This window comes from Haemaphysalis longicornis, unplaced genomic scaffold (genome assembly GCF_048455015.1).
Source record: "Haemaphysalis longicornis isolate Haplotype H1 unplaced genomic scaffold, Haemaphysalis longicornis Haplotype H1 scaffold_1, whole genome shotgun sequence".
Classification (NCBI taxonomy): domain Eukaryota; kingdom Metazoa; phylum Arthropoda; class Arachnida; order Ixodida; family Ixodidae; genus Haemaphysalis; species Haemaphysalis longicornis.
Genome location: NW_027526203.1, coordinates 148452163 through 148474244, shown reverse-complemented (window position 1 = coordinate 148474244; position 22082 = coordinate 148452163). Strand labels below are relative to the sequence as shown.

General features: G+C 47.5%; 1 protein-coding gene across 2 annotated transcripts; it reads right to left on the bottom strand.

The window, feature by feature from the left end:
* Positions 1-2119: 2119 nt before the first annotated feature.
* LOC144137851 (bolA-like protein 1) lies at positions 2120-21896 on the bottom strand. Of its 2 annotated transcripts, none has more exons than XM_077669866.1 (6): positions 21498-21896; positions 19233-19283; positions 18754-18805; positions 13897-13961; positions 11556-11624; positions 2120-3269 (listed from the first exon to the last, which is right to left on the bottom strand). In XM_077669866.1, exons 1-6 carry the CDS (start codon positions 21576-21578, stop codon positions 3180-3182), a joined length of 408 nt encoding a protein of 135 aa, XP_077525992.1. In that variant the 5' UTR covers positions 21579-21896; the 3' UTR covers positions 2120-3179. The 2 variants fall into 2 exon arrangements, with proteins under 2 accessions (XP_077525992.1, XP_077525995.1); XM_077669869.1 differs by having other exon boundaries at positions 21508-21896.
* Positions 21897-22082: the final 186 nt, after the last annotated feature.

Below are 22082 nucleotides of genomic sequence, written 5' to 3'. Positions count from 1 at the left end.
GTCATGTGTGTTTGCCATGTGGTTGTACATCTCACAGTGCTGTCGATTTCAATGAAACAACCCTAAATAATGAACACAGACTGTTTTTCTTGAGTCACAGTTTGTGTAGCATGCACATACTCCCAATCCCATTTCACCCCACAAGCTTCCAAATGCGTCATCAGAGCTAAAGAACATTCAGAACACTGTACTGAGAAGCTAGGACTCTTAGTTGTAATAGCTTCATAGATCCACTATGTAGCTGTGAAGTATTCCCAGAGTTCCCAGTCCCCTCCTTGTCACTGCACAAACCTGGATTCGATTCCTTCGAATTTTGTTTTTTAGTTAACAAGGCACGTGAAATTTTGGGGTCATCCACTGCTCGCAACTCCGGGCTTTTTGCCTCACGGGGCACATAATCTGCGCTGTCTTCTCCTGATCATGCTTTTATTTATGACTGACCTGGAAATGAAAACTAGGGTGACCATAGAGTTTCATACTAGCCCGCCGCGGTAGCTCAGTGGCTAAGGCGTTGCGCTGCTAAGCCCATCGTCGCAGGTTTGATTCCCGGCCGCGGCGGCTGCTTTTCTGATGGAGGCGAAAAGCAAAAACGCCCGTGCGTTCGAGATTTCGGCACACGTTAAAGATTCCCAGGTGGTCAAAATTAATTCGGAGCCCTCCCTCACGGCGTGCCTCATTGCCTGCATTACGTCGGCGCGTTAAACCCTACAATCAATCAGAGTTTCATACTAATATACACTAGAGGGAAATCTGGTGACACTGTCTAGGGAAGCCGCGCTTCAGTGAGCGTCCCCTCATGTACCGGGCAGGCAGGTTCCACGTCTTTGGCATGGCTCAAGAACAGGCTGAAAAGTTGGCTCTGGCTGCAAAAACGAGACTAGTATATTACTGTAAAAGGTTATTCAAATTTGTTTTTGTTCTTATAAAATTGAAGTTCCAAAAAGATTTAGTTCACAGTGATTATTTAGGAGCTTCATGCACAATGAAAAAAAAAAAAAATGTTACCCTTTTTTTTTGTTGACTTTGGCTTCGAGACGAAAAAGAAGCCATATGGCTAGCTAAGCCAAGCAGGCGAGGAACGTCGCTAGCTGCAATGGCGCTGCCCACGGTGGCCTGCGAGTGCAGCGATCGGTCCACTCACACTGAATCCAGGAGGAACCGACCGCTGTAACTTGATTCTTCAATTTGGGAATTTGTTGCGAGTCCGCTGGGATTTAGCCACCGATAAGAATGGTGCCCTTGATGTTCTCTCATGCCCACTGACCAATCAGATATGCTGGCAGCGCTCTGGGAAATGATGCACACTTGGCAACCATCCAAAAAATTCATTTAGCCAAACACCTCGCACTACCCTGCCAGCAACTAACAACAAAGCATTCAGGGGCAGAACCAAGCGAATATCCAGCCCTTCCAGTGCCCCATTGTAAGTGCTTACAGCCTGGGGATTCCGGGCATGCGATATTCCGTGCCAACATAGGTGCAAGCTCGGCACTTGCGGTACGATGCAGAACATAAGCAAATGTGTTGACATTCAACACCTAACACCTAACCCAACTCCTAAAAGATACCAAGCAACCCTTATATACAAAAGAAGCGCAGAATTGAAACAAAAAAACATTTCACAGTAAGAGAGATCCCAAGTCTAGGGAAAAAAAAAAAGACACTGCTGAAGGTTGGACCCTGAGTGTTTGCTCTAGAGCCCACAATTCTATCCCTAGGCTATAAAGACCCAACAGCGAAGTTCTTTTAGCACATGCTTAAAAAAACGGAATGAGTGTTCCAAGCGAGTTAGTAGGTGGCACTGGGCACACAGAGGAAGTGCCAGGGCTGTATCCACAAGGGAACGGAATCTCGCTCCAGGCACTCCATGGTGAATGCGATTTGCAGCTCCTTACAAACCTCTTTACCAAAGAAAGCCTGGCTGGCAGCACCAACCCCAACAACGTGTGCTTGCAGAAAGCACTGTACATTACATGCAATTACTTAATCATGTGAGACCAGCAGAGAGGATCATGCTCAGACACTAAAACTGGGTCAAGACTGCATGACCCCATACCTAATCCTGTGACAATGTGTGGGATAGAGGTGTGCAAGTATTTTGAACTTCAAACACTCCACCAACAGTAGGTCTCTTTTATTTGTCATTTTGGATTTCCCAGAACTTCTCCAGGGCAACACTGCACTTTAATAAAACGTAATGTTGCACATCATATTTCTATTGCGAGAGCAGTGCTAAAATGCCGACGAACCCCCCCGAAACCGGGAAGTAAAAAAGACCGAGTGTTTGCTATTAGATTTGATTTGCACCAAAGTTTAATCGCTACAGATATTCAAAGTATTCAAATTTTACAGCAATGAACGTTGGCTCTGCCAAACAGCATGCAAACTTTCCAACTTTGACAAGATTTGTTGCTCAGCTAGTTGGTTCATACTTGAACAAAAAACGTGCGGCGCTAGACAGACGAGGATGAAGGTAACAAGGAGTGTTCTTGCGGTTGGCTTTTTTGCACAACGCCAAAGCTGTGCAGAGAAGCATAGCACGTGCAAGCCTGCCCCATCTCCAATGTTAGCTGAAGTGGGAAACAGTACCAGCGTTAAATTTAGAATCTACAAAAAAAAAAAAAAAAAAAAGCTTCGCCTGAACATAGTGGCGTGAGTGAGGAACCAAGAGTTATTACTGCTGGCATGCAGCAAGGTCATACCAGCCCCTAGCATGACTAGCCTCTTTTCAATGACTGCAGGGACCAGGCCAATATATACTACTTCTATTCGCAGCATGCTGAGGAACCTGTATTTGTTCATGGCAATGCATGGTAAATTTTTGTTTAACTGTTTTGCCATATTTTATTTTAAATCTTCTGTGGCATTTGCATATGAGTGCATAAACACCAAGACGCGGCAGGTCCTGAATGCCCGAGTTATTTTGTTACCATGTTTTAAAAGCTCTATCTACACTAAAGCAAAGATATTCACACACAGAAATACTCGATCCAACTGGTGGTCACTTTTTACAACTCGCACTCCATTCACAGTCCCAAATTTGCTATTTGCACGCCTCTAGGGGGGAAAAAATTGGGCCAATGTGTGAAGAACCCATTTCACACCTCCAGGTGTCATTTCAAGTGGAACACACAACGATCGTCGCTGCATGCACAGCCTGTCCCGACTATTCTCACGGCTCAGCTCGTGTCTCGGCCCTTGCTCTTCATTCCCCCCAGGCAGGGTGGCGAAGTTCCCGTCTTGGACTGCCACTTGTCTGGTGTGGACGTCTGGTGGGAAGAAGAAAGGGGGAAGAGTAAAGCAGAACGCTCCATGTTAGACAGCAGGCCCAATATCCCACAAGTAGTGCAGTTTAAATCAAGGCTTTGACGGAAGCCCACCTGGTCGGGAACGGTAATTGCAGAAATAATGCAGACGCCTAGCATAAGAGAAGAATGGTATAATGACGTTTTGGCCCCCCGAATAAGAGCCCTGTTCACAGTGTGATCAAGGTTCCTGTTCGGGGGGCCAAAACGTCATTATATTATACTTCTTTTGTGGTCAGCATCTGTGTTATTTAAGTAGTTACTCGTTTTTGTGCACCTAGTAAGCACGAGACAGCCAAAAAACAAGCTGAAGCACTCTGAAATATTGAGCTCAGCACTCTTTCTCACTGACCTTGCACCAACAAAACCTTGTGGTGACGCCACATCTTGTCCAAATGCTAAGCGAAGGCTGTGCGAAAGTACACAGATGTGAGGTGTAGCTTTGTTTGCATTTTGCCTCCTTTTGGCTGCACCACAGTGATGACGTAAACGAGGTATGAGGCGTACATCAAATAACACCTGTTTTCGCCCCTTCTCGCGTAGACCTGCACATAAGGAGGAGCTTGAGGAAGTTGGGTCAACCAGCCGTAATATAGCTCCCAACAGTGGAAGAGTGTCGACCAGACTATGTTCACTGCAGAATGTAGGCTGTATATGGTGGCGATGGGGGTCAAAGATAATGGCCACTAGACGGGTGTGAGTGTTTCTGGGAAATATGTGAGGAAATGGAGGGTATCCCATGGCTGGGCCAGGTGTATGCTGCTGCAACAGGAGAAGCCACAACTACAATTGATGCAGCAGCACACACACCTGGATCTGAGCCTCTCCTGAACACTCTCAGCCAATTAAAGGCTGTTGTCTTTGACACGCTTGCCACCAAAAGCAGCCTGCATTCTGCACTGAACTTTGTCTGGTTAGTACCCATCAGCCGTTCAAAACTGGACCACAGCTCATTAATCCCCCACGGCAGACTCTCCATCCTACCAGCCACATTGTCAGTAGTCTCCGACTTGCCTGTGCTGCACTGTGTGCTTATCACAACAAGTGCAATGTCACTGAGCTTCTCATAGGCCAGTTGATGTGAGAAACATCAAAAACAAGTTTCATTTGGTCACACTTCATAGAGCACTGAAAAGGCCAATCGTGCCAAGGCATGTGCAGCCTTTGAGGGCTTATGGCCTGAATTTGCATCACAGGGACAACTTGTGAGAGTCAGTGCAGCAGCACCCTGGGTACGATCGGGACACCAGTCATCTGTGGGGGCCACTCACTAGTGCGAGACGTCAGCATGAGAGGGTGGCAAAGCAGGTCAGCTCTGGTCGATTGCTAGTCGCAATACCAGGAGGCCAGAAGTGAGCATCACGGATGGGCAACAACAACAACAACAACAACAACAACAACAATAATAATAATAATAATAAAGCTTGCATGGAAGGCATACCAGCTCAAATTAGAGGGGGAAAAAAACAGAGAGAGCTAGGTGGCTGCCGAAGAGAAGAGAGACAAAAGCTAGAACACGCAAGCAACACCGTGACTAACAAAAGACATGACGGGAAGAAGACGGACAACTGGTGGTGCACTGAGGTAAGGGAATTCTGTGGCAAAAAATGGCTTTTCGACTGGGGCAGGACAACCGTGAGTGGAAGTCCCAGTGCTAGAAGGCTGGCGGACGACGATGAGTCAACAATTTTAACGTGATAGCGTTATTAGACTCATTTTTTGATTTCTCCGTGGCTGCTAGCTGCCCGCTATCAGCCATGCTCGCCAAGCGTCCGCGGAAATACGTCACTGCTGCCAACCGGAGGCTACGACTGAGGCAGGCAGATGCGAAAGCTCGTCTGCGTCTGGAATAAGCGCAGCACCAACTGATATGTGGAAAGAAGGACAACGATAGCACCTCCAAAAAAGGAAGGACATGCATTTTCAACAGGTGAAGTGCCTGCGCAATGAAGTTCGTTCGACGCCCAGTCGGTGGTAACATACTCAACAGGCACAGTCGCCAGCCGTGCTCGCAACAGACGCCATCCCACCAAAGCATCTTTTCACGGGCAGATAAAAAAATATACATTTCCGGTAATTCACATGCCGAAGCTACACCTGGGCTACAAGGCGCACCGTAGCGGAAGGCGCTGGAACAATTCTGGCCACCTGAAGTCTTTAACGGGTGCCGAAATCTTGACGCATGGGCATTCCAGTTTTCTGCTTCCATCAGCAAAACGGCCACCACGGCCGGGAATCGAACCCGCGTCCTAAGGACCCATGGAGCCACCCCGGCGTGTTTTCCACTGGAGCCGATGCCGGCACCAACATTAGGTCACCTAACTAAAACGGGGGGCAAAGGATTATCACCAGTCCCTCAAAAATGAAGGAAGGCACTGGTTATGAGCAGAGAAGAACTAAAATAAACCCCAGCATATAGGGTCTAATCACATGAGTTTTCAAACTGCTTTCCCATATTCCTGTCGCTCTGTCTATGCTGCATCTCTGTTGGAAAAACGACGGAGGCCACACGGCCAAGTAGAAAATTACCCTAAAACAGGTACCGACGCCCTCCGAGAGACCAGTAACGTAAGAACGCTCGGCGTGGCTCTAGAGTCAAGCGGCAGAGCCAAACTCACAATCGCCAAAAAAGGGAAGATCTTTAATCAATTGCCCACATTATAAAATGCGTAACCAAGAGAAGCGCAAAAAAGAAAGAAGAAGGAACGGTAATACTCTTCAAGCCACTGATCATGAGCCAGATATCGCACAGCCTACCGTGCCACAAAATTTACCCGCACCGTAGAAAATCAGAGAAACGCCATCATCAGGACAGCATGTAAGGCAGCACTCAACCTCGCAATTTTGACTGTGAGACTGACTCACAACCGGTGGACCCCCAGGGTAAGAGAATGGAACACGAGAGATGGGTCCAAAATAAGGGGAGGGGCCTTAACTAGATGGAGGGGATGAGATAACAGTTGGATGCAGAGAATGGACTCGGGCAGCACAGGGCAAGAGTGGTAAAAGCCAATGGGAGAGGCCTCCGTCCTGCAGTCGACCTAAATGGGAAGTTGGTAATGGTGACGATGAACAGGCCCAAAAATTGTGCGTTCATAACGCTTAAAAAAGAATAAGAGAAACCACTCTCTTAGCACCAAGAAAGCGGCTGGAAAAAACAAAATCAAAACGGGCCACTGTATGGAAAACAGGCACCCAGTGTGAAAAGAAACAACTGCAAGCCATGAAAGAGAAAGACATGTCACCGATTCAGCAACTCCGCATAAAAACTCTCCTCTACGAAAAACGTGGATCCAAACCTACACAAGAACAGGCGATATGGCAGGAAGTTCATGTGAGGGAGGCTCCAAAATCATGAGCAGGGGTGCTACAGCCAAAATAGAAATTGGAGCAATTTGTGGAGCAGGAAAATTTTGCTTTTGGAGCAGATAAACCCAAATTTGGAGCAGATTACGGGAAGAAATACCTCCATTTTGGAGCACAAAATTTCAAATTTGGAGCAGTTTAAGAAAAAAATTTACTTTTTTAGTGCAAAACAAAGAATGCAAGGTATTCAACATCAGCACAATCGTGCTTTAGTGTCAGTGGACACTAAATGTGCTTGACAAAAATGACCAACGAATTCTGCAGGAAACTGCAAGGCCTGGTGAATTTGTACCAACCTGGAAAGCATGTTGATTCAAGTGCTTAGTGTGTTTACAGGACCGCTGTAAACATTCCTCGCTTCCGCATTCCTCGCTTCCGTCTATGCCCCGCGCTCTACCTATCCTGTTGTCGCCTTGCCGTGTTGCCTGCGCCACTTGCGCGTCGATTATGTTGAAGCGTGAACCGTATGGAGCGTTTTCTGCTCACGAAAACACGCCGCAGGCGCGCTGACGCCGCCGCGAATACCACCCGCATGCTGCGCGCGGCGGCAACATGGCGGCGTCACCGGCCGCGAAGTGGTGCGGGTAGCTCGACCGACCGCTTCGATCGCTCTTTAAGATGCCACTTAAGAAACAAATGAAGTCGCTTGTACAGTAAAGGAGCTGACAATGTGGGCGAAAACGACACTACAAAGCATCGTCCGCGCGGTTAGGGAAAAGCGCCAATCAAATATCCGCCACCGTGGTAAGCCTAAACATCTCCGGGGGGCCAGCGGGCTGTCCGGAGCGCTATCAAACTGCCGCCGTGAAAACACTGCCGCGCGCGTCGCGCATCATTTTCCGAGCGAGGTAGAATCTGACGCGGGGGCGAAATCGTCGACGCAGGCGTGAAAAACGCACGCGCAACGCCGACGCGCACGAATTTCATGCGGTTCACGCTTGCGTCCGTGTGCGTGCGTCGCGTCGGCGATGAGCGCGCATTCTTTTGACGCCCGTGTCGACGATTTCGCCCCTGTGTCAGATTCTACCTGATTCTATCAATTCTACCTCGCTCGGAAAATGATGCGCGGCAGTGGGAGGAGCCTGCCGACTTGCGCCAATGGGGAGGCGCCCTCTTCACGGCGGCAGTTTGAAAGCGCGCGCAGCAGCTGGCTGGGCCACCTCTGCGGCGGATATTTGGCGCGGATGATATTTTATAGTGCAGTTTTCTCCAACACTGTCAGCTCCTTTTTACCGCATGAGCAATTTAGTTTACATCTTGAGCTGCTTTTTAACCAAAGGTTCGAAGCGGTCGCTGAAGCTACCTGCACCTCTTCACGGCAAGAGCCGACGCCATGTTGCCGCTGACTGCCGCATTCGCGGCACATTTCCATTTTTTCTCGTTTTCTGATGATACGAATTTTCGGGTGATACGAATATTTTTGCCGACCCTTCAGATTCGTATGACCGAGATTCCACTGTACAGCAAAACGCAACAACTTGTAGAGTGCCCAGCCCCAGCACCCGCCCGCACCAACGTTTACACAACGTTGGCCCGCACAGCGTCTGGGCAACTGGATTGGATTGGATAATGCCGTGTAAAGGTTGCCAACAGAGCATTTATTTCCCACTAAAATTAGCGCAGCTGAGAAATTTTGCGGCTAGTCGAGCATTTTGGCGCAGCGTGGCGCAATTTCAACAAATTTCAGGGTTTTGGCGCAGCGTGGCTCAAAGAAATGAAATTGTATCAAAATGGCGCAATTGGCGCAGCTGTAGCACCCCTGCATGAGACTACAGTATACGCCTCGAGATTCGCGATCGCTGCGCCGCCTGCCGCCGCTTCTCCGCGGCGTTTGCGGGATTAGCGCTGCGTGGCGGATAGGTGGTCATGCAGTGTTTTGGTTCTCTTTCGCTTCTCTTTGCCTTTCCGCGCACTAAACAACTTGTTGTGGGGACGTCTGTAAGCTAACTGCACGTTTAGGGCACTTAAAAAACAGCTGCCTCTTGGTAGAGCGGTCTAACGCCACCAAGAGCTACCCGGGGAGGCGGTTCTGCGCGCTTTTTGGCCGCTCTTGCGGGCGTCGGCGACGGCAGCAGCATATCACCGCTGTCACCTTCGAACACGTCAGCACAAGTTAATTTTATTTATTGTCGCCTCGTTTAGACCTGATATTGCCACTGTAAGAGGTTGGTTTGTTTTGCAGCGCAGACAACAAATGTGGCTTTGCTTCGAATATGTACGTCGTAGAAAAATATGTTTCGGGGATGTGATAACACATTAGCTGACAAAACCGTGTGCCTTTTATGGAAATATAAGCCACGCGAAAATGTTAAGTACACTCAAAGGCTGTGCATTATCAGATATGTGCCCACTCATGCCTTATAGTAAGAACCAAGTATATGTTAATGAAACCACGGGAAAATGAATGGTCTGCAAGTCAGGAATAAATAGAATAGTCGTACGGGAATGAAAAAAAAAAACCGAGTGCAGCCTGTGAAATACTAAAGACGTTTGTTTGAGCAAGGTAGTATTCACCAGACCAACTAGATGCGAAATGCACTATTTCGCTAGACATTGGGGGGGGGGGGGGGGGGGGGGGTTGAGGAGGAGGACGCTCAACTATCGTTGTTTACAAATGTGGAGCGAAATCAATGAATGAACGTTTTAGTAATCACACACACAAGCTGCGTGTTCACTTTTCGTTTGTTTTTTGCCTTCAACGAACGGCTGATCACTCGGCGGACACATTTTTTGAAGAATACAGGGTAGGCATTTCACAAGCGATACGAGGTGTCGTTGGAAGAGTTGATTGATTGATTGCAGGGTTTAACGCGCCGACGCAACGGAGACGATGAGGCACGCCGTAGTGGAGGGCTCCGGATTAATTTTGACCACCTGGAGATCCTTAACCTGCGCCGAAATCTCGTGCACACGGGCTCGTTGGAAGGGTGTCATATCTGATAGGGTCTGTGATTTCCGTTATATATGCTAGATTCTGCAGTCTCCCTGTGTCATATGACGATGTTTCGAAGAAGAGTTTGGTCACGGAGTTACATGGACGCGGAATACCCTATAAGCCCATCTTCGCGCTTCTCGTGGAGGATAAATGTAACAGATGAATCTTTGCGAGCGCTCACCTCAGGACAAGAGGACCCAGCATTAAATTTGTCGTGTGTGCTGACTTCGGTGTGTAATTTTGCATTATCCATCGTACTTCTTTGGTACAATGTTTGTGAAATTTATGCCGCATTGGCTTGTTCATTGTACTGATCAATATCTGATATGTGATATTGGCAGGTGTAACTTGCATGCTGTCAGGTATGAGTGCTCCGCTGGATTTTGTAAGTGCACAGTCGATTTACATCATAGTGTTTATGGCCGCAACATGACCATCGGAGGAAACACTGCTTACGGAGACACTGCCACTAAATTTCAGGGTAGCGGAATTGCAATCAGCTGCATGCAAATGCTGGCTTCGGGACGCCGGCCTGTGACACACGCCCGGCGCTCATATAGATCTCACTAAGATCGCGTCATAAACGTTTATACTCTCGTGAGCACACCACGCTTGCAAACAGAGTGCCTGTTACACGTTATTCGGTATCTCGAACGCGGACAAACGGTAAATGGCTGTCTTGAACGGGCCCCAAAAGCAACGGCGACAGGGGGGAGCGGGCCGGGGACTCCCGCGCCTGCTTTCGAAACGGGCCGCTAGGGGGATTTCAGTGGCGCCTCTACAGGCCGCGCTCGAGGCGTATAAACCGACTATGGCAAGTACGAAAACTACGAGACAGGAATTCTCGTAGTTGACTACTTAGGCAATCTTTGAGACTGCACGGCTCTTCTACATACGGGAACAAAGAAACAGGAATTGGAGACATCCCTTTTGCAATCCGACTGATGGATGTATCGAATAGAAACGTAGACATCATTGCAGACTCTAAAAGGGCATTAGACTGTTTTCTGCAGGCCGAATACCTAAATGCTTCAGTAAGACACACCCTTCCAAAATTCAGAAAGTTACTAGCGTCTTCTGGACACCCGTAAACGAGGGTATGGAAGAAAATGAGGCACCGACAAAAAGGGATGCGAATTCACATTCCGTGCTCCTTGCGACCAAGACTACCGCACTCCCTTCCAAGAAAAACGCTCAGAACACCTCCTCATCCTCCGTCTAGGAACACGATTTTTCCCCTTGGTACAAGGGGGTATCAATGCCAAAGAATCGCATATTCTGTAGAAGATCAGTGCGAGGTGATGAAAGGGCAAGGGAAGGAGCTGCTGCAACCGGCGCCCTACACTTCAGGTTCCACCCTTGAGCTCCCTACCATATCTTTACCCCCTTTTCCTAAACCTCCACTATTTCTTCCGTAACAAAGATCTTCACACTCCCTCTCTTTTTCTCTCTTTTTGCAAAAAGAAAAAATATTCTGTCCGGCCGCAACATCAAAAAATAAACACGTTGAAACACTGACACTGACACCTTCTCGTCCAAACTGATCAACACCCTCCAGCCGCAACTTTCACTTTCACTCTCAACATCTTAAGCCACAGAATTGCAGGGAGCCTTTGTCTCTCCTAGCCCACGGCGATTAAAAACCTTCGCTGCGAGTCTTTTATCTTCACTGACCTCAGTGCTCGTGAAGCACAGATTGTAAATAGGGCAACTGGTTTCAAAAACGCTCCCTGGAAGTCAAAGTAATGCTATCGCACCTTACATATTAAGACCCAAACGTAGATGTCACCTGCAACTTTTTATGGAGATGAGGCAGTGGGTGCCAATTCTCATCCTCCTCTCACGCTGAGCAGTGGCCTTTGGAAGCCCACACCGAGCATGTAAGACGACAAATGAAGGCAACAATGATGTGCCAGCCTCAAGAGGCTGCTCATGTGAGTGTAGCTCACCTCAACTGCCAGGGCGTGAACCGGACTCTTCAGCTCCTCCTTCAGAGCGGCATACACCATGGCATGTTGCTGTCAGAGAGAGAGGGAGGCGAAAGAAAGGCGCTGTGGACTTCGCAATGTGAGACAGCACAAGTGTAGAATACACTACTAGTACTTGGAAAAATCTGCAACTGCCCTTGTGCCGAGTCAAGTTAGCCATGTGTGCAGCATGAGAGACGTTGACTGACAACTGTGCTTGCTCTCGCTGGAGATGACAATGTGCCTTCATAAAATGCCCCTTCGATTCGACGAAGTCGGTGGGAACCACGAATATGCGATGTTCGTTTCACAGGTCGCTTCACAGCCATGTACACAGCCATGTACATGGAATGCCCCAGATGTCCCAAAGCAGACACCAAGGGCACGAACACTCTCGATGGGAGCGCAGCTGGGCACCAGCCCCTTTTGTTTGCACCCGCACACTGTGAGCGCTTGCAGTTTGCAAACATGTCCACCAACATGCAAACAAAATCTGCACGCCGAATATGTACCACGTATTGGTGGTCCGAGTGCATCTGCATCTTTGTACCTGTGTCCTAGTGGTCTAGACGTGGCTTTCATGCTAACAAAGACTGGAGCTGACGAGGAAAAATCTCAGATATGCATCCACCCCTGAATGGCAACTGTGTGGGTAGCACATGCATGCACACACACATATATAAACTTTTACGTCAGGGCCTTACACTACGATGCAGCAGGCTTTTACGTATTTTTGAATTTCATTGACTATGGGCAATTAAATCCCGAAAGCTCGCACATACGCTCCATACAGCACTCATAGGCAAGAGTTCAAGGACATTCAAGGTCTTTCAAGGCCCTATCAAGCCATTTTGAAGTGTACAGGGCAGCAAATGTTGGAATGTTTTACTACTACTTTGCTAACGCACTAATTTGTTTATTTATTTGCTTATTTTCAATACTGCCCGCCTCTTTCTGAGACCATAGCAGGTGGGCGTACCGATTGCACGTGCACGTAGCCCATAAATAAATCACTGCAGAAAACAGAAACAGGAATGTAGTGCAATGACAGTCATCACAAAAGTGCAAGTACTAAAAATATACGAATTAAGTACTCTTTCAGAGTGTGTGAATGTTTGTGCCGGGTTACACGGGATTCTGATGGAGGGATGTACAATGATGTGTCGATTTTATGATGGTTGTAAAGTAGCTAAAAAAGAAATTTAAGGTGCACTTGTTTTGTTCAAATCATTAGTGCTTGAGGCCAGAGCTTGTTAACACATTTGTGGGAGAATCAGTGCACTTACATTCGTTGCAGATGAATCTAGCTGCCTTCCTCCGTACATTTTTCAGTTTTTTAATGTTAGTGAGTGTATAAGGAAACCATATTGTGAAAGTGTATCCCAATACTGGTCTAACATAGGTAGTATAGGCTAAAAGCTTTGCAGATTGAGGGGCCAGCTGAACTTATCTGCGAAGATGCGCAGAGCAAATGAAGTAATATTAGAAATGTGCGCACCCAATCTAAGGTTCGAAGTAATAGTGACACATAATACTTTTGTTCATTCACTTTTCCAAGCCCAGTGCCTTCAATGCTGCAGTCATACTGGATAGCTTCTTTCTTTCGGGTTACCGTCACACATACTGTTTTTGAGGGGTTAATCGACATTTGCCACATGTCGCACCAGTTGGAAAGACGGTTTAAAGAATCACTTAGTGCAAGATGGTCTGAATGACTGATAATTCGTTTAAAAACAGTCACTCTGAGTGAAAATCTCTATGATATAACGTCAACCTTTGGAAGTGGATAAGTTTGCGCCCACCCACAATAATATTGAGAAAGCTTAACACAAGTCATGCCATTTCGAACTTTTTCGAGCACCAGGAGTGCTCTGAAAACACAGTCCTGTAAAGTGAGGGACGTCAAATAACAAACAATACCTCCTGTCGTCCCCTAAACTTCTCTACTGCCCAAACAATGGAACATTTTTCAAGGACAGGAGAAAATTGCATGGCTAGAATTGAATTGACACATTCAAGGTTTTTCAAGAATTTCAATGGCCTGTACACTCTGCTCACAAAGCCCCACTTCATAAGAGCTTCCGGCACTGCATATTGCTCATGAGAACGCAAGGCCTTGCAAATGAACGATCTTGCTCTTTTGAACGCACAAACCAGGTAAGGTTGGGTGCACGAGTCATTTCATGTCTCCCGAAATCAAACGGCCCTGCCAAGTGAGGTAGCGCACACCGCCACCGAGAAAGGCTTCCAAGCCTGAGAGTCGAGTACCCGCCCCAATGCATCAATCGACCCTGGTCGCATTTGCAAAGGATGCGTCACTCACCTGAACCAGACTTTTGCCTTCAAATGCAGCCGAAACCACAGTCACCCGGAAATGCGTCTCAGACCCTAAGACGGAAACAAAGAGAGAATGGCCAGGTTCCCTGCAACACTGCAACACTGCACACTTATTTTGTTGGCACCGTGCACCACCACTTCACTAGATCCCCTCTTCCCCACCAGTGCGGCTGTGTTCCTAGAAATGTGCATTCAATAAACCTGGTCCCCGCCCTTCCCAACTGTTGGCCAAGACCGGACTACAGCGGGTCCGGAAGCACCATCAGTAAGCTCTGTGACGTTCAGGTGAAGTTTGTAATGGAAAGGACAATGACTTTCACTTCGCACGGGATAAGTTTGACCCCTAAGCGGGCAAACACAATGACTGAGGCAAAAGCCATGCCAGCACAACAGCCCACGCCAGCTTCTCCAGCACTGCTTCTCAGTGGAAATAGGCTGTGTGATCTCTACCACAACCTGTCAACTCCCCCAGAGAAAAGCACTTGCGCAGAATCGTTTCAGTGATGTTAGTCGCGTTACACGTGTGCAAGCTCCCCGCCGCTCTGCATAACAGTTGGCAAGAGACAGCAGAGTGCGCTGCTCAATCAAGCACCTCTGAGCCACTCCTTCAGCCGAGCGATGGCACTACCTGTCCAAGAGTTGCAGGAGGCTCTGGCTGAGCAGAGGAAGGCTCCCGTGCCCCAAAACCAAATGGTTAATATAATGCGATCAGTTTCAAACGGGACTCGCCACGGTTTTTAAAACAAATTTCTGAGCAGGTGTGCATGACTGAGACGGGCAACTGCGGGGGAGTTATTAAAAAATACCAGCTTAAAAAGAAAAAAAGATACGTATACAATTAATGGGAGGCTTAGCCCAAAGAAGACAAGGACCGTCTTCATCTGTCACCGTCCTCATCTTCTTTGTGCTAAAGCCTCCCTTTAAGTATGCACCAACTCGTCCAACAACATGTTTTCTTAAAAAGAGATGTCCATGCACATAAGCATGACTTGCATGCCCAGGAATCTCGGGCTGTCCAAATTAATCAAAGCCCTCCAGTATACAGCATGTCTAATAGTCGAGGTGTTCTTACAGCACTGCAACCTGAAGTTTTGTGCTTTTCTACTTTTTTAGAACACAAGCGAGACTGAAAGAGCGAGACGTGGCCAATAATCGGCGTCATCACTGGATGTTGCTTCATCCTGAAGATGCAGTATGGACCCAGTTATCTGTCCAGCACAGACTATGCTGAGCCTCAACAATGACGCCAGTGTCACAAGCTCTTGCACTGAGAAGAATGTCTCCTGGTCTTACACTGCAGTAGACCCCCTGCTTGATTAATTCACTGATTCATTCATTGATTGGTTGATTCCATGCTGCACTACTGTTTTAATTTTAGGGCTGCTCATAGCAGCAGGCTCAAGCTAAATTTTTTCCATAACAAGTGTTAGCTGTCCCACACCATATTCTCCCCTCTGCATTTCCTCCACCAGCATTCAAATATTATTTGCATCATATCTACAGCCTTATACTAGGTTACTTTCCTAGTATCACCTTTAAATCCTAGGGCTTCAGGAAGGCAAGTATTTCCCACAGATGGCTTTGGATGGATACAATAACATTCCAATGCAACTTGCCGAAACGTATGCTTTTTTTCCCACAGACCACGCATACCCCATAATTTTGCGCTTATTTCCCCACAAAACTCCTCATTCTCAAGCATCCTGCTCTAGCCTGCAAAAGAAAAGCACTGCATCACCGAGATTTTCCTTGCTGATATCAAATTTATTTGCCTTGTACGTTTATTATTGACGAGTTCAATTCACTTTTTTCCCTCTATTTTACTCCGAGCTTGTCAAACTTCAACCGATGCCCAGCCCATATCTCCCTGAACTGCTGCATTGGTTGTTTGTTTCACTGCACCCCTGACGCCAAGTGGCCTAATGTTCCCTGGTTTAATTCTAGGCATGATAGTGCATCTCCATTCGCAAATGTGAGGCATGAAACCATAATGCCTTTTCGAATCAATCATACTACTTTGCACTTTTTGTACCTGCACTGAGCTCTATGCTTCATCAAAGCTGCGTTACACTTTACTTTATATTTAATTTAAGTTGTTTGTCATGAGTGCGTAAGTAGTTTGTCCCATCGTTTACCTACAGTCACAAATGTTTGTACCTATGCCTTAACTCTGTGTATTTTGCAATGGTGGATTGACACTGCATCAGTGCTACCACATTAAAAGCCATTAATCCTGGTTTTCTGAGCTAAAATTTAACCTGACGTTAGTGGCTTTCTGGCCACAAATATTTGCAAGCAGTTGCATACCTTTCTAGTTATCAGCTACAAAAAAGAGCATTGTCTGTGTATAGCACTTCGAGAATGTGCTGTTCCACCACCTTTCCTTGCCAGATGTGTGTAAAGTTGAACCCTAACTGACTTTCTTCTAGTTTTTTTTTTCCCAACTCTGGCATGCAGAGCATAAAGAGTTTTGGTATCAAAGGGAATTTCTGTTTCAAACCGCAGTGGGTGTCAACTGACCTCCTGCTGCGTGCATCTGTGCCTTTACCACGTCAGGTGCACCCTACTATCTCAATAAAGTGCCCTGAGGAACTCATCATCCAGGCCGGGGCATTTCAAACTCTCTGTTAATGTTGTCAGAAGCCCCTTTAACGCCCAAGAATGTTACCCGTAATGGTCTATCCTGAGCCTTCGAAATTTCAATGCACTGCGTTAACACAAAAAAATTACCAACCAAGTGCCAGTGTTGTCTAAATATGCTCTGCAGTTTCCCGAGCATACTATTCCCTTGTTGACTGACTAATTGTGGGGTTTATCGCGCTGACGCTACACCTTGGCTCTGAGGCGCACCGTAGTGGAGGGCTCTGAATTAATTTCGTCCACCTGGGGATCTTTGACGTGCGCCCAAACCTTGACACACGGGAGTTTTTGCGTTTTGCCTCCATCAGAAAAGCGGCCGCCGCGGCCGGGAATCGAACCCGCGTCCTTGGGCTTGTTCTCCGACTTCCTTAATGCAGAGTTATACGCTTCTAGTACTTGTTCTTGATGTGACCCGTACCTCTGCTTCTTCGCCATCCCACTCTGCTCACCTGCTTGTCGCAGACCACACCGTACCGGCTTTCTATGTGGGAGCATCATCTCGACTGAAGAACAGTCCAAACAATAAGAAAGAACTGTGAAGGCAAGCCTCTGGTATCCCTGTGCTCTGTACGCCCTCGCACAGCTGTGGATGTGCTCGCACGGGACGGGCACACACACAAAAAAATAAATACATCTACAATGCTTTGCGCCACTCAAAAGACCCTTTGCAATACCTAGTTGTAAAGTTGGCTTTTCTGCACAGCCAACCCCACCAATACGGAAGCACAAGTGATGAATGAGCCTGCCATGCAAATTGTGCATGTCAAGAGCGTTGTAACAAGCATGGCAGGCAGGAATATTTCACTGCCACCAACTTCTGAAGGCCGACACTGCTTCTGCTTCACGAAACCAAGCAGGCTGAGCTTCGCAGAGAAGCCAGCAGTATTTCGTGAGGGGTCATACGTAAGTGGTGCCAGGTCAGCACCGCTGTGTTGTACAGTGGGGTCCACTGTTAGAAGGAACAAGCGAGTGCGTGGTCACGAGGCTTTGCGAAACACCACCGTGCTGAGAAATGGAGGAAAATCTCCAAAATGCGAGTTGACCACGGGAGGTGGGAGCAGTCCCCATGCTGCCATGTTGCTCAACTTACGAAAGCTAGAACATCTCGCACTCGAAGGCAGATAAAAAAAAAGTTTATATTCTTACTGTAATGTAAGTGCACCTCCTTGCAGCCTCCTTTATTTCCTGATATGTGGTGCTCAACATGTCAGCCTTCTTGTCCACAACCGGACAAGTATCGTATTGTTCGCCGCACCTTTCTTGTCGCACTAACCTGGGCTCAGACACGATGAGAAAACCCGCTTGAAACTGCTGCTGGGAACAGCGCTCTGGTGCCTGCAACGCAAGTTCCTAAGTCCGTGATCACCAGTGGGCGCCAAGATAAACCCACATCTAACACACCATGCCACACGTTTCAAAGTTGGCCTTGCCTTCCAATGTGCAGAGAGCAGCTAGAAATAAACTCCCTAGGCTTCTGGTCACGTAGCTCTCAACATTCCCCTTCAGAAGGGCCACCATACAGGCCTTGCAGTGTTTGTCCATCAGTATTGGCCCATGAGATGACCACCCTGGCAGCTAAGCACGCCTGGCCATGACTTGCTGAGGACGGGCAGTATATTTGGACCTTCCAAACCTGTGGGCTGAGTTGTCCCCCTTAAAGTGAAAAAGCAAGGCAGGAAGTACAAAGCAGCAGCGTCTGCATATGCTACAAAGCAAGAATGTTTGAAATGTGCTATCTCATGCCCCACGAATGCTTATTGTTCTTTCTTTCTCAGCTGAACATTGCCCTCATTTCTGTCACCACATCAACATTAGCTGGTGCACGAAAGAACACACACTTGAACTTTTCACCAGTAAGAGCAACAAGTTAAACAGCCAGTGCTGTAGCAGCTAAGGATGTGGCCTCTCATTTTTTGCCCACGCACAAAGCATCTTGACATAAAGTGTGCTGTAGGACATTTCATCCTTAACTACGGCTGCATAGAGAATCTGAAGATTTCAACACACCAACTGAAGCCACAGTGCCAAGCAGGCACCTAAACAACTGTGTACGCAAGGAAGCCGAAAAGAACGCAGCAGTAAAAGCTTCATGTGCAAGTCTGTCACCACGCACAACTACAGTTCCAGTATCGATGTTGATGCCTGCAGGACAGATGTGCACAAAGCACACGGCAGAATGAAACAAACAACCAGTGTCTACTACCTTTGGGAACACTGTGCATGTAGCTTTCATTTTCCACCATGAGCTCTTGCGGCTGTGGCAAGAAGAGGGGGGAGAAAAGAAGAGATTCATCGACTAGGCACTCGTTCTTGGATACCACATGCAGGATGCATGGACCAGCATGAAAGTGGCCCCAACAACTCCACCGACTTTTGACATACAAGCTGTCAGAATGGCACGCAGAAGAAAGCAAACGCTCAAAAATGTGCATGCAAGGCTGTGTGGGCTACAACGACTACAGGGAGCAGCATTCAGCAGGCAACATAACCGCAATACATCACAGGCGCATTCGGCTGGTCACAGGGCCAGTAAAAATCGCACAGTGCCTTGGTTCTCGCTGCAGAACGCAAAGGCTTGCAGCTTCCCTGATGCCGTATGCTTAGGTGCAGCCCATGCTGCCAGCACCACTCGAGAAGAAGACACATGCATGTCGGGAAATGTGTACAGCCTGGCTGACTCACATTGAAAGCCTCCTTCAGCTTCGTCACTATCTTTGCTTCGGTCGGTCCACCCTGCAGCAGTGGAATAATCATCTCCTTTCTTTTTGCCCCTAAAATTGGCACCGAGTTATCCGCAGACACCATTAAATAAAACATTGCATTTCTGTTTGTTATCCCTTCTGTAATGCACAAAACATGCCACCGAAGGATACGTACATTTATGAATGGTTTTAACTGGTTGGAGCACACACAAAAACAAAAAATTAGGGGGCAGGGAGAGAGGTTCTGCACTGAGTCAATAACGTGAACGGCCACTAGACACCCAGAGACCAGGGGATCCTTAACATGCAGTGAAATCGTGTACACGCTAGCACTTCCATGTTTTATCTCCAGCATCTGAGGCAAAAATTTTACCAACAATCAACGCTCGGTTGAAAAGATGTTCTGAGCTATTTGCTATATTTTATTACCACTCCACAATTGAAATGCCCCACAGGAATTGCAACAGTGAAGAATAAACACAAGGAATGCCTCTGATGTTCAAGTCATTGCAAATGATTACAATATTCACTGAAAATGCAAATTCGCGCTATGAGCCACACTAGAGTGGATGGGTCCAGATTGGTGTCCCAAGCTCACGTCATGACACTGGCCGTACGCAGGCAATTTTGTCCCCTCGGTGGCTGACCTTTCGAGAAAATAAAGAGGATTGATTGATTATAGGGTTTAATGCGCCGACGCAACGCAGGCAATAAGGTGCGCTGTAGTGGAGGGCTCCGGATTAATTTTGACCACCTGGGGATCTTTAACGTGCGCCGAAATGTCGCACACACGGGCGTTTTTGCTTTTGGCCTCCATCAGAAAAGCGGCCACTGCGGCCGGGAATCGAACCCGCGACCTCGTGCTCAGCAGCGCAACGCCTTAGCCACTGAGCCACCACGGCGGGGTGAAATAAAGAGGACGGACTAATGTGCAGGAGCTGGAAGCGTCTAAGGAGATGCAGGCCCATTCATGGTATAAATACTGGAGATTTAACCTTTATGCATGTACAAGTTCACAAAGAACACAGCCATCCCAGAGTACACCTTGGTATGAAACCGGTACTTTACACCCACAATTAGGCTGCTAGAGAATACAGTAGTTTTTGACTGCCTCCGCTTCTGCAGCCCCCTCAAATGGCTAGTTAGCCTCAGATGATTGCATAAACACCCCCGTTTAGGCCTAGCTGTTCATGACTGGGGCCGTAATGAGAAGCCCGCCTGCCGTTCGTGGGTGAGACAGGTGCAATGCTCCATTAGCTCGAATGGAAACTCTCCCCAACCACCTCCTCACGCACATTTCGCAAGTGCTTGCCGGCTGGTACTTGCACGGCCACATGAAGTGGTCACAGAAATGAAAAATACTCGTAACAGCCGTGCATGGGAGTTTTCGTTTGAATTACAAACACTGAACACCCCTCGACTGGTCCCAATTCTTTTGAGTGACCTGCATGAACTGCAAGGTTGAGCGACATTTGGGTGCGCCTATTACGAAAGGATGTGGCTAGTGCTACACTCAGACGCTCCAGCCCAGATCACACCTTCTTCACAGCTCACGGTGAGAGCAGCCTGTACTGATGTTTGCACAACGGGCCAATCCGCTTCAACTCCCTGAATGGCCAGGGCCACTGGTAATGGTTAATTTCTATCAAGTAATACACTCTGACGATGCCTACGTATGGACCTAACTTTAGCGATGATTCGAGCTCCATTTGAAAGTAACGTGCGTTACCTCCAGACGGAAGTGTCTAGCGCAAGACACTCCCAAGGATTATGGCAGGTGATCCGTGACACTGGTTGGGACAGTGTTACTGAAACAGGCGGTAGACTGTCATTTAAACGTTGTTTTAAAACGTTGGCACCCTTCTGAGCCTTTCCGAAACCGTTTCTCGCGCCCCTTTCAGAAAAAAAATAAATAAAAAATCACAAATACTTTGACGCCCCTGGGTAGCTGCTCAAGATGCGAAGTCTTGAGGACCGCGCATGCACGCTTCCGCCACAAAGGAAGTGATCACTGTTTTTTTGCTTTATTGCGGCATCGCAATATTTTCATCCCTAAATTAGGTGACGAAATACATGATTCAAATATTTATATTCTGGCGGTTTTAAGCGCCGTAGCAGCACCTGGGCTATGAGGCGCACCGTGGAGGGAGCTCCGGATCAATTTAGACTACCCGGGGATCTTTAACGCTCGCCGAAATTACGAAAGAAATCGTTCAGATTTTGTGACGGTAACAATGCAACTCACAGACGCAGACCTTGTGGCATTGCATGCTCGGCTGAGCGCCAGCAGACGACTTCGGGGCAGTAAGACGCAACGCTGCATCATGAAAAGTTTCTAGTAAAAAAAAAAGTATATTTGCACGTTTCGTTTCTGCAACTTTTACTTGTCCTTTACTCTAGCCAGTTCGAAGCAGCAGTGAAACCCATTCAGGCTCCTCTAGAAGTTTGCTTGCCGCTAGCGCTTATTGTGTGTGCCTTTAAACGCAGTCTTCAATTAAGGAATACAGCATAAATCTCAATTAGAAATAAAAAAAAGGCAAATTACGCGCTAGGAACAATATTTTCAGCTGAATGCGCGCAATCGGAACGAGAAGTCGCGAACGTCAGGAGGCTGCCATGTTTTGATAACCATGGCGGTCGAGGTACCGTGAAGAATAGAGTTTCTCACTAGCCTAAATTTGAAACAGCGTAAAAAACATTGTGGAGATTCAGTAAACGTTATATATACTACGATTTTAAAAATATATATTTTATAAAGACACTAGGGCAAAAGCCTATGAAAGGCCGGAGGGAGAAAAGCGTGCCGAAGGGGATGATGGGAACAGAAGCA